Consider the following 13,201-nt stretch of genomic DNA (forward strand, 5'->3'; position numbering starts at 1 on the left):
AGGACATGACTGGCTCATGTCTGGCTAACACAATGAGCTGTCACCACAAATTAATAAAGTCTAGCTGCCCTGAGTATCTTTTGTGCACCTTAAGTAGGGATACATATTTGCAAGTTCCTCATCATTGGCTTCTTAACTGAGATCTAGTAGGTGAATTTTTATTAAACATGTTTTTTAGGTTTTCTTTGGCCCCACAACACACGCAGCCTTCACGTACCTACATCCGGTTTAAACTGTTTCTTCTGTTAATATGTAATAACATAACTGAAACACGCACTAATCATTCTCCTAAATACTGTAGTATACTCCGTCTCTCTCCTCACCAGCCTTTCTTGAAGTCTTGAATGTTTATTCCGTGCTCACTTTAAAGTTGTCTCCTATACTTATTTCCAATTTACCAACTTGTAAATTACAAACCCCATGTTTTTAAAGGGTTGCTGTCACCTGTTCAATTGTCCTTATCCTCCTCATTTGATTCAGTTACTAAAATATCACCAATATACAGATATTTTATATTGTTATTTTAATGTATATAATGATATTTTGACCATAGATTGGATAACTGAGGTGGCATTCGGTGGTGAAGCCATATAAGTTAAGAGTTCGATCAGCTGATTTCAGATTATTAATATCTGAGTGAGCAGGTGCATTATCTAAAAGCAACAGTGCTTGAACCTCATGTGACTGCATTCCCTATGTTTCATCTGATGTTCTTTTTATATACTATTACTTTGCACAAATTATTGTGAACTGTAAAAAAAAAAAATCCCTTATGAACTAAACGTTATTTGAATGATAAAGGCTGTAATGTGGTTGTGCATGAAATTTTGTAATGCTATAGTTTTTCCAGCTTTGCCTACAATTTCTTCACTTCATCCAGTGTTGCCATTTACATTAGCACAAACCAAGACTGAAGTTCCTTTCTAATTTGAATTCTTGGCACACATTTCTCTAGTCTGCTAGCCAGTCATGCTTAGTAAACCTCCATCAGAATCCAGTTTGCTCAGAGTATAAATCGAGAAAATGTTTAACTATTTTATTAAATATGTTTTCAAGTGGATCCACAATATCTATATTTGCTTTAGCCAAAATCACTCTGAAACTAATGCATAGCTCTTATCAAATCTATTAATCCAGCCTTGGAAAGCTCTCAACTCTAATATCTAAGTTAGCTCTCAACTCTAATATCTAAGTTACTGGCAAGCTGTTTGGCAGCAACCATAATCTGTTTCCCCATCAATTCCCATGTTTACAGGAGTAAACTACTTACACAGCTGCATTTAAATACTTTAATATCTGTGTGTATTAAACTCTTCAAATTCCTGCTTAACAGCAACTTTAATATGTTGCCCTTATGTTGTCTTAAACAGTATTTGAAATGGCACACACGTGCCAAATTCATTCCAATGCTTGCCACGATATACCCATTGTGAGGTTTGACAATCCTTTTTCTTTTCATCAATAGTTTGCATCTTAGTTTTCTTCTTGCCTGCTTTTGTATGACTAATGCTGCAACTAGATATAATTTCTAGTCAAAATCAGAGAAAGTAATATTATTATTTTTTTTAATCAGGGTATGGATGATTGCCTTGCGGTGTAATGAAAGGGAAAGGGTATATAGGTCAGTGCACATGGAGTCAACGTGTTCATCTCTCAGATAGCCTGTTTACTGTAGTTTATACCAAAACACACATTTAATGTACAATACACTATACAGTACAGTGCAACCCCCAATATCTGCCCAAAATTATATGGATATCTAATATCTGGCTATAATTGGATCAACGTATTTCTCAGTTATTCAAATTGGAGCTGGAAAACTGAGAATGAAATAAGTGGGTTCACATTGGGAAAGTTGGATTGAGTCGGAATGTCAAATTTTTTGTTTTTTTTTTAATTATATTTCACCTTAAATAAGTATTATTATTAAAAAAAATTAGAAATTAATTCCTGTACTGTACAGTGTTGTTTTAATGTGACCTATGTCCTACTGTGCAGTACTTTGAGTCTGAAGGAATGAGATTGTCATGTTTGCTCCATGTGCCAAGCCTCAGGGCTTTTATTTTTTCCCCAGTTTATTTCACGTAGATTTAAGAATAGGCATACCATTTGTTCTAGGAAGATCTCTGGTCGACAAGACCGTCATGCAGGAGGCCTGGTTAGAGACTGGGCCACGGGGACACTAATCCCTGGATCCAACTCAAGGTAGGTAAGGTAGGTAGAGTAGATTTAATGGGAAATGTTTACCAACAAAGACTGGCTAGTAGGCTAGAGGAACATGTGCTGGGTCATAGAATTAGCAAAGAAACAATTACAGCCATAGTTTGTGCTAATGATGTTGGCATTCACAGACATAAATGTGAAATTGTAGGCAAGATATATGAATCCTTAATTAAACAATTTCATGCACAATCTTCCTGTAGCCTACTATCGTTCAAAGAATTCTTTGGTAATAAGGGTGGTTATTTTTATATGGTTTCACAATAATATTCGCCCAAATAAGATTATATGATGTAAACTAAAAAATTGGAATGTGGTTTGAGATTCAAACATTGTTCCTCTTAGGTAATGCCCCTGATCACTCTAATATCAATGATTTTTTAATATGCTGATGGAACTATAACATGTATAGCTTTACCACCCATACCACTTTTCTAATCCAGATTACAGATCAAGGTGTCATATACGCTGTAAAACACTATAAAAAAGTCTTTGCCAAGTGATGTTTTAATACTGTATTTGAAAAAGGGATTATTAGGGCACTGAGGTGAATAAAGAATAGCAAACCATTCATACACTCAAAGGGTACACAGTTAAGGCTGTAATTGATATTTTGGCAAAAGTTAGCTGGATATATGCTTGGATGAGGCAGACTTGCTGGGTGTGTGCTTTTGTGATGTTGATATGCTGGGTGTAGGCTTTGGTGAAGCAGGCATACTGGGTGTAAGGCTTAGCTGAGGCAGGCATGCTGGGTGTAGGGCTTAGTGGAGGCAGGCATGCTGGGTGTAGGGCTTAGCGGAGGCAGGCATGCTGGGTGTAAGGCTTAGCGGAGGCAGGCATGGTGGGCGTAAGGTTTAGCTGAGGCAAGCATACTGGGCGTAAGGCTTAGTGGAGGCAGGCATGCTGGGCGTAGGGCTTAGCAGAGCCAGGCATGCTGGGCGTAGGGCTTTGCCAAGGCAGGCATGCTGGGCGTAGGGCTTTGCCAAGGCAGGCATGCTGGGCATAGGGCTTTGTCGAGGCAGGCATGCAGGGCGTAGGGCTTAGCGGAGGCAGGCATGCTGGGCGTAGGGCTTTGCCGAGGCAGGCATGCTGGGCATAGGGCTTTGCCGAGGCAGGCATGCTGGGCATAGGGCTTAGCAGAGACAGGCATGCTGGGCATAGGGCTTTGTAGGTAATTTAATTTTTATAGTCATATATCGTATACTGTATATTTACTGTTCACTGAATTGCCTATTGTAATTTAATTATCTCCAAAAATTGTTACAGTAGGTTTGTAATGTGATGATTGCTTGAATTTCGGGTAACTACTATTTATATAGCATGCATGAAGCTTTTTTATTGGCCTATTAAATTTGCATGAACTGGTAAATGCCCTCCCAATCAGAGAACTTACTTTGCTTTATTCATCCATCTGAATAATATTTTCCTTGTAGTTCAGTGAGCAAAACTGGTTGATAATTTAAAAGATTCCGAGTTTGCGATTGGTACTGAATTTATAAAAGTATGATTTATATGGTATTGTGATGGAACAATGTGTCCATAGGTAGTTTTAAAATACAAGCAAGTTTTATTCGAGTGTAAAACTAAAAAATTTTATTGGCTTGTTAGAGACTGGTACTTAACATCTTTATTAAATAAACATCTTTCATATATTGTATCTCAACTTTTTAGTAATAGCTTTATTGAGTTTTAAGAGCATTCAAATAAGGCTATATTAATGTTACATAACATTAGTATGGTTGGGATGTGTATGTGTATACAGTACTGTATATGCTAAGTGTGTTTTTGATGATAGCTGGAAGGTTTACTGGTAAATAATGTGCTTTAAATGAATTTCCCTACCACTTCTACTGGTAAATTGGGTAGGTAATAAGACAACATGCATGAAGGGGTTGTGCTGTGGATGTATTGGTAGTGTGCTTATCTCTGGGGGTGGGAGGGAATTATATCTAAAACTGTGCCTTGTTTTGAAGTAGTTTATACCTGGTGTGCTAATTACCTCTCAGCATTACTGTTTTCTTATTTTTTCTTATTGTCAGTGGAATTGGCTTCAATAACCAACACCCTTTAGTGCATTCCACTTGCCAACCACTTGTACAGGGAATAGAAACTTCTTGCATGTCTAGCTTCCATTAGTATCTCACTTGCCCTAACTCCTGTTAATATAAATAAGCTTCTTTTGTCCACTTTGTCCATTCCTCTCAAAATCTTGTATATAGTGATCATATCCCATATCTTCTCCTTTTTAAGGTTGTGAGGAGTGTGCTCCCTCAATCTGTCATCATAGCGAGACCTCTTAATTCTGGTACTAATATAATTGCAAAGCTCTGAAGTTTCTTGAAGTTTCTTTTTGTGCATCACAAGGTGTAATTACCTAAGTGTAGTTACAGGATGAGAGCTACGCTCGTGGTGTCCCGTCTTCCCTGCACTCTGTCATATAACGCTTTGAAACTACTTGGGTTCTATGCTGGTGCTTCATACTCGAGTAATGGTCTCACATAGGCAGGACTATGGACTGCTACTGATGTAATCTTGTTAACGTCTGGTGTTGAGCTTCGTGGTGTTAGTGTTGTGATTATGTCTACTCTCAAGTCTTTTTCTCTTATTGTTTCTAGTACTGTAATTGCATTCACATTTATGGTGTTGTTAAATGCAGGTCTCCTATCTCCCCTACACATTTGTATTATTCTAAACTTGAATTGAATTTCACCAGACATGTCCATTCCTGAAGTTTGTCAAGGTTTTCTTGTTGCATCCTACAGTCCTCTTCAGTTCCTAATCTCATAAAATTTGCAGCATGTCAATCTGCAAACATTGACGTGTACACCCTCACTTCCTCTGGGGAAGTCATTTGCAAAAATTAGAAAGAGTAATGGGCCTAGGACACAACTCTGTGGAACACTACACTCTTCTCCAGCCTGACTTATCCCCTCTGACCATGACCCTTTGTTTCCAGTCCACAAATACTTCCATACCCAATCCAGTGCCTTTCCTGTTATCTCTGCTTGTCTCCATCTTATGTATTAGTTTTTTGTTAGGAATTATATCAAAAGCTTTCTGGCTATCTAGAAAGATGCAGTCTGCCCATCCTTTCTTCTGTTGTCTTATTTTGGTGACCCTGTCATAGAATTTTATCAAGTTTCTTAAGCATGATTTTCCCTTTCTGAAGCCGTGTTGTGCCTCTTACTAAATTTATTCTTTCCGAAATGTTTTACAATCCTTTTCCTGATGACTTTTTCCAGCAATTTGCACGAAATGCATGTTAATGACACTAGTTTATAGTTCAGTGCTTCATGTCTGTCCCCTTTCTTGCATATTGGAACTACATTTGTATTTTTCATATTTCCAGTAGCTCTGTCGTCTCTAGTGTAATGTTGAGCACTATATTTAATGGGTAATACAAGATCCCTGCAGTTTTTTTCAGTAACCATGGTAATATTAGGGGTGGTCCTACTGCTTTTGTTACATCCAGTTCCTCTAAATTTCTTTTTATCTCTTCATTAACTTCAATTTATTTTAGTGTTGTTTCTGGTCTTATGCTATCACTTCTCCTTGGACACCAATCTGGTTCTCGTGTAGACCTGGAACTGTGTGTCGAGTTCTTCACACACACTTCATTGTCATTCTCCAAGAGGGTTGCTCCATGCACTGTTTTCCATTGAGGCCGCTGTTTTCCCATTGAGGTCGCTGTTTCCCCCGAGGCCGGGGGAAACAGCTCTCTCTAGTCCGTTATCCCGTCCTCAGTTAGCTAACTATTCTAGAGCACTCCCAGAGTTCCTAAGGCAACCTCTCTCGTTCAACACCTTGTAACCTAGGTATTTGCCTACCTAGGTGCTAAGACTACAAGGCGTCGTAACTGGATCAGCTACCCGAAACTCTAGAGAGAACTCTAGAATACGGAATCATTGCCACAAACGTACAAGAGAAAACGAAAGGAAAGAAATGAATAGTGAAGTAATTAGTGAGGGTTTGGGGTGAGAGGTAGGGAGGGGGAGGAGCGAGGAGGGTCATTAGTTGAAAGTGAGAGTTTAGAGAGGGGTGGAGGGAGAGGTGTAGATAGGTAGAAGTAGAAAAGTAGATAGTAGAAGACGAAATGCTGCCACCATCCATTCTAGATCATCACATACAAGACAAGGAATGGAACTTGTCTGTATCACAAAATTCTCAAAAGATGTTATCAAGAGGTCATTATTAATCTGTCCCATCTTTATCATGTATTAACTCCAAAACATAGGGGACACAGTTAAAGGCCATTTAAAAAATAAATTCAATTTTATATTATATTTCACATACTAAGTATCAAAAATTTAAGCAATGTTCAAGATATATATATGTAAAGTGAGTCATCCTCCAAGAATCTGAGAACACTACAACTGACTGCCCCTGATCATCACACAACACTTGTAAAACACGACCAAGTCACCTTACTGTTCAACTCACCGAGTGTATGCCTATAGCTGGATAGAGGGGGGGGTCTATAGTTGACAGAGACTGTCTCGCCCTGCCGGCTGACAGCCCCCCTGCCAGGGCCGTCTCCTCTGCTCTGCTGACTGCCGTTCTTCTCTGTCGTTAATGCTCTCGAATCGATAGGCTCTCCGAGTATATATTGGGGATCCTAGTAGCTAACTCCGCCCACAAATAGATAGCCTCCGGCTCTCTACCAAGCCACTCCTTAAACGTTGGCATGTTTGAAGGCTACCAGGCTCCAATTATAAGATTAGTAGACGTAAGGTGAAATTCACATGATCTGACCTCAGGTCACTTGGGGTCATTAACTTTTAGAGGTGTGACTTTCCGGTGGACAAACTGGTGCCTTCTCTAATCCCTGTCTGTGACTCATGTACTCTATGTATTAAACTAAACCAAACACTTTTACAGTGTTACACTAGCTTAGTACGCAGTGCAGGCCCCTGGGCCTCCATAGTCCATCTATTTTTTTTTTTTTTTTTTACTGTACGGGGCCCCTGTGGTGACTTTGCTTAGTCAAATTGGACGGTCTTGAGTAAGTGACACCCAGGTTCTGGGGTTGATGTCCAGGTCTTTGAGGGTCACTTTGAGGCAGTACATGAATCTTTTTTTTTCTGTCCTACTACTGAAGGCGTGTCCTCAGTAGTAGGACAGATTTTTTTTTGGCCGATTGCCAAAATTTTGGTCGATTGCCAAAGCTGTTTTGGCAATCAGCTGTCACGCATTCTGACATGTGTGGTTTCTGTAGGAGGGTGTTGACACTGGGAATACCGGCCCTTTCCAGGACCTCCGTGTCTGGGATTTTGTCCTGCCACCTGATGTGGAGGACTGCCGAGACAGCTCAAATGAAAGTGATTGAGTTTGGCATGTCTGCTGGAGACAGTCCAGGTCATACTTGAGTAGAGGAGGGTGGTGAGTACCACTGCATGTAGACCTTCAGTTTGGTGGTAAAGCTAAGGCACCTCTGCTCCCAGACATCCTCACAGAATCTTCCAAAGGCAGCGCTGGCCTTGGTGATCCTGTTGTTGACTTCTGCATTTGAATACCTGGTTGATGGGGTTCTGGGAGTTCTTCTACTCCCCAAGCCCGGTCCGAGGCCAGGCTTGACTTGTGAGATTTTGGTCCACTAGGCTGTTGCTTGGAGCGGCCCGCAGGCCCACATACCCACCACAGCCCGGTTGGTCCAGCACTCCTTGGAGGAATAAATCTAGTTTCCTCTTGAAGATGTCCACGGTTGTTCTGGCAATATTTCTTATGCTTGCTGGGAGGACGTTGAACAACCGCGGACCTCTGATGTTTATTCAGTGTTCTCTGATTGAATCTGCATTTGTGTTCACCATTCGTGAGAGTATGTCATTGTCGACTGTTCTAGGTACTGCCCCTTGACCGTGATGTTTCTGATAGGGTATTCCAGGTGCAGACTGGTAGACACCTAGACAAATGCATCATAGGAAATAAAATAATACATCTGGATGCTGGCACCAAACTGGCCGATGTCCGGAATCTGAACTCCACATTAATTGAAAGTGCCACTTGCACATGCATGTTTGACAATCATCCAATGCCACTTCACATATTTGATCAGACCTTAATGGTTGGTAGTTCCCCATGGTATGTACTAATGAACATTGATGTCCAGATGCAGGGAGAAGGGGAGAAAAACGGAAAATACCACTAAAGAATACTAACACCCTGCTATCATGTCCAGCAATATCAGATATGAATGTAGTAGTAGTTAAGAAATGTTGCCAAACATTAGGGTACCTGGTGCTAATGTCCAGACAATGTGGTGCCGATTATCTGGGAACCAAGTATGTTATTCTAGGAATATTACCTAGTAGTATTAGAACCAATTTGTTGTATGATATAGACCATAATACAGTATACATGGTTATATGGGCAAAATCCCATACAAATGGTAACAGGTAGCTTCATCTAGATACCAGAACCAGTGTCCAACACTAATTTCTAGTTAATATATAGGCGTGTGTGTTGTGTCCATTCTAGTGCAATTTTATATAACATAATCTTCTCTTTTGATTCATACCATACATTCCTCAGTAAACTTGATTTAAATAATTTTTGGTTTCCTGGACACTTAGTGTTCAGGTACCACCAAAGAGTGACACTTGATTCCTACCAAACAATGGGAGCCAAAGGGTTAAGGAGATAATCTTGATATCAGATTAACATAACACATTCACTGAGCTAAGCTCTGGCCTGTACTGAAAGATATTTTCTCATGTAATGGATACAATATTACAGTACTGTAATATATTGTTTTGTCTGGGTTTATTTCATATATTACACCAATATCTGGAGAAGTAATGGTCCATGAATACACACATTATTTACAGTAAGAAAATACTAGTTGCACAGGTGTGTGTACACACACACACTCACACCTGCGCAACTATTCTCTTATTTATAACTTCCTGCACCTGCCAATACAGTATACACAAATTTTAACTTTGTACACATTGATACAATAATAGTATAGTGTACACTAATCATTAATTGTTACATTGTTTCCTTTTATTATATTATAAACTAAAAGTAATGTCATATTGCCCATGTTATTATTGTATTCATTATTTATGCTTCATTTTACTTTAAAATATTTTTTATTTTAATATAGTGTTTGCTAGAGATTTGATCAATAATCTGTAGAATGAATCATTTCATTGACTGTATCTGGGTGGTCACTAACTAAGCAGTTTATCTATTCATTTATTAGCCATCAAAGCTTCATTCACTACATGTCAACCCATTCTTTTAATGATAGTAATTATTATTGTAAGTTTAAGTGAACTCTAAGGGTGGTTGCATAGTGGATACAGAAACTGGGGAAAGGCTACATGCTGTTTTATTTTGAGACAATACGGTAATAAAAAAAATCCATAGGAATGCCTTGAAATAATTCCAGAAATAAGAAAAAAGGAAGTGAGGAGAGCTCAAGGTTCTGGACATTCCCAAATCTTATAGACCATAATACAGACCATAAGACCATAATATATTATTAAAAAGTATTTGATAAGCTTGTACAAGTTTGTAAAAACATATTCAAGAACAAATTGGTAAGAATTCTTGAAACCAAATATAAGAAGAATGCACTTTGTGTTGAGAGAGCTTTGTGGTGTGATTATAGTTGTTTTTTCCAATTTTTTTTTGTCCCCTTGAATTAAAACCTAAAAGTACCAGAATAACTTAAATATTGGGCTGGGAATGTCCTAGTCACCTATCTAAAATTGTAGGAAAGTGAAATACTGTATTACAATTTGTTTGGATTTAAAGGCATTTAAAGGTTTTGTAAATATTCAACATTTTACTCCTTAATGCTTTCATAGTACAATAGCAGGTTTCTGTAGTATTGAGATGCATTTAAGAATTGAGGTTGCTACCCGATAAAGTCCATGTTTTTAATTCTATTTCAGCCGTGACCAAGGTTCGCGACGCGACATGAATGAAGAAGAAAGACTCCTTCGTCTATTTGTTGTAGTTCCCAAGTCTCTTTCTGAATCTGATTTAAGGGAGCATTTTGTCCAGTTTGGTGACATTGATTACGTCTCCATAGTGCGTGATCGTAATACAAGAGACAGCAAGGGCTTTGCTTATGTCAAATATCACAGGTAATGTGTCCCATTCTCACTGTTGCATTGGAAAAAAAAGTAACTAATACACTACACTACTGAGTTTATAGTTTTTTGTGGAAGTATAACCTGATAAGATGCACATGTGAAAATCCTATAATTGTATATGTTTTGTTCATTGCTCAATGATAATTAATTTATTATTGAGTAAAAAGGACATTGTTGCGTACATTTACAAGTTAAAATAATTAACATGCTGGACTTGAGCAATTAGTTGTTCAAAATATTTAGTTTTCAAATACTGTAGAAGGAATTAAAAGCACTACTGACAAGGGGTTTAAATAGTTTGGTCTTACCAGGAGGAGGGGGGGGGCATGCATTAAAAAAGCCACTTATAGCTGGATACAAGGCCATTTAAAAACCCACTTATAGCTGGATACAAGGCCATTTAAAAACCCACTTGTAGCTGGATACAAGGCCATTTGATGGTTGTAGGTATGAAGAATTACCTTGTAAACAGGTAAACATGGGTAATCAGTAACTAGTTAATACATTATAATTATTATTGAATCTAGAAAAGTGGAGAGGTACTTTAATTGAGCCGCTGCTTTTGTTTCATATCTATCACCCTTTCTAATATTTTTTATTTCAGCTAAATACCTTGTTATGGCCACAGAAGATTGCTTGAGCCATGGTTTAAAACCATTATTTGATTGCAGTTGTCTAAATATTTAATCATATTTACTGAGGTTTTCATTCTTTCCACACATTCTAGCTGATATCGATGCATCTGAAATGTCTTGAGATGGTTTCACAAACTCTTCCCAATAGAAGAGGGGTTTCCATGAGTAACAAAGAATCATTCGTAAAAAAATACAGCAATCAAGTGTCAATTTTTAATGGTTATCTTCACCAAAAATATTACGAATTTGAGTTTTTTATACATAGGCAGAATTTGTAATCTTTTCCTATTTGCTTCAATATACTGTATCTTCTAAGCATATGCCTCTCCATATGCAGATGATAAATTGCAACGTGGCTGATGACCAAACTACGCATCAGAAAATGAAGAAACGGTGTTGTTTAGGCTCATCCTGGACCAGCAAGCAGATTTTAATATACATACTATATAGATGTTACGTCTGTGACGGGGAAAACATGCTTTTTTTTTTTTTAAATGTGTTTTTCATGTGAGGGAAATTTCCGAAACCTCTTTACTGATTGCTTTGAAATTTTGACACAACGTTGCATTCAAATACGCACGTGTTTTTAGATACCTACTATATACATATCATACCTGTTACAAGTAAAATCATGCTTTTTTTGAAAAACAGCGCCATCTGTTGGATGTTAGAGCAACGCACGTTATAATCCCCGATAGTTTTGAAATTTTGACATAACGTTCCATTCGAATATGCGTGTGTTTTTATATACCTATTATATAGATGCCACACCTGTGATAGGTAAAACATGCATTTAAAAAAAAAAAAAAGGCGCCGTGTGTTGCACGTAAAAGCAACACTTGCTATACTAAATATGTAACAATTCCTGTTTCAAATTGCACTGACAAATTGAATTTTCATAAACATCATCCTGGACCATTATCAAATAGACTTGATAATGGTCTATTTTCAGGATGGACCGAACATCGTCGTTTCTTCATAATTTTTTTTCTCTGCCACAGACGTGGCTTTTCTAGTGTGTGGTTTGGTCATAATATAGCTCTCCATCCCATGCTTGGTGCCTTATTTTGATAACTCTTTACTCTCCATCTCTTGAAAGAGGAAAATAGAGTAGTAGTAGTATGATGATGGCATCTATTATGTATAACTACTGTAAATTGCATTTATAGTCCAGCATAGATAAAAGAATTGCAAGTACCTTGGATCTTGTATATAATACACATGCACTTACTAATATAATAATATAATTATCGTCAAAGTAAAAGATTTGCTTTAATGTGTGTGTTTCCATTTTTTTACAAATGTTTACAGAATGTCTCACGCAGCCAAAGCATTTGAAAGCTGTGACCGAACCTTCAAACCAGTATTTGCTGATCCCAAACCCCAGAAAAGCGATGGGCTCAAGTTTGATGGAAGTGGAAGAGACCTCAGAGGGGATCTCCGAGGCAGCGATGGAGGGTATGGGTACTCATCAGGACCTATTACACCCCATCTCAATAACCATCATTCACCTTTTGATGCCATTTCTTATAGTAAGTATTGGTTGCCTCCTTTTTCTAATTTGTGTTTTTTAATTTATTTGCTGCTTCCTTAATATTTAGAACTACAGGCTCATTTTCTATGCAAGTTGATAATATACAAGTGCATTAGACAAAAGAACATTTTGTAACGGCTTTATTGCATTGTAATGCTAAATTTTTATCAGTCACTTTCTAGGGAAAAATAATATACGCATGATACTCTTGGTAAAAAGCTGATGAGAATTTCCTGACACCTAAATTGTAATATCTTGCTCTTTTCCTTTTGTATAAAGTATTATAGGCCTAGATATATTTCCAGGCTCACATTGTCAGCTGGCCAAGATATACAGTTCAGTACTGTGTTTATATTTACAGTACATACAAAAACAGTCTAATAATGTGTCTGCAAAGTACACAGCTGAGAATAGTGTAATCTGCACATGGTTGTGTATTGTGACCTTGCAAAATGCATATACCTGTACCAGTGCTAGAGTAATCCTGTCCTCTAGTCGAGGGATGACGCTTATCTGCAATGGCTGGTCAGATTTAATATAAATACTTTAAGTGGGTCGAGCTTTATGTTTTTTTGGGGGGAGCCCCTTGGTGGCTCCCAATATCTCTCTCTCCGAGATTGTCTATAGTCACATCAGTTGCTGGAGTTGTTTGGCCTACCGGAGATCAGAGCCTCCACAGAGGTGCCGAAAGCAAATGATACTCTGCC

At 38.1% G+C, this 13,201-nt stretch overlaps 1 protein-coding gene across 6 annotated transcripts in view; it reads left to right on the plus strand.

The window, feature by feature from the left end:
- The window catches only part of LOC123763936 (RNA-binding protein 45), a 37,605-nt gene that overhangs the window by 6,564 nt on the left and 17,840 nt on the right, over positions 1-13,201 (plus strand). For 3 of the 6 annotated variants that reach the window (XM_045751257.2, XM_045751255.2, XM_045751254.2), the window contains exons 3-5: positions 2,119-2,205; positions 10,122-10,316; positions 12,272-12,492. In XM_045751257.2, coding sequence (XP_045607213.1) covers positions 2,119-2,205; positions 10,122-10,316; positions 12,272-12,492 — 503 coding nt within the window. The remainder of the gene's footprint in view (positions 1-2,118; positions 2,206-10,121; positions 10,317-12,271; positions 12,493-13,201) is intronic. The other 3 variants (XM_069329991.1, XM_069329990.1, XM_045751256.2) reach the window with 1 other exon arrangement.

This window comes from Procambarus clarkii, chromosome 23 (genome assembly GCF_040958095.1).
Source record: "Procambarus clarkii isolate CNS0578487 chromosome 23, FALCON_Pclarkii_2.0, whole genome shotgun sequence".
NCBI classification, from domain to species: domain Eukaryota; kingdom Metazoa; phylum Arthropoda; class Malacostraca; order Decapoda; family Cambaridae; genus Procambarus; species Procambarus clarkii.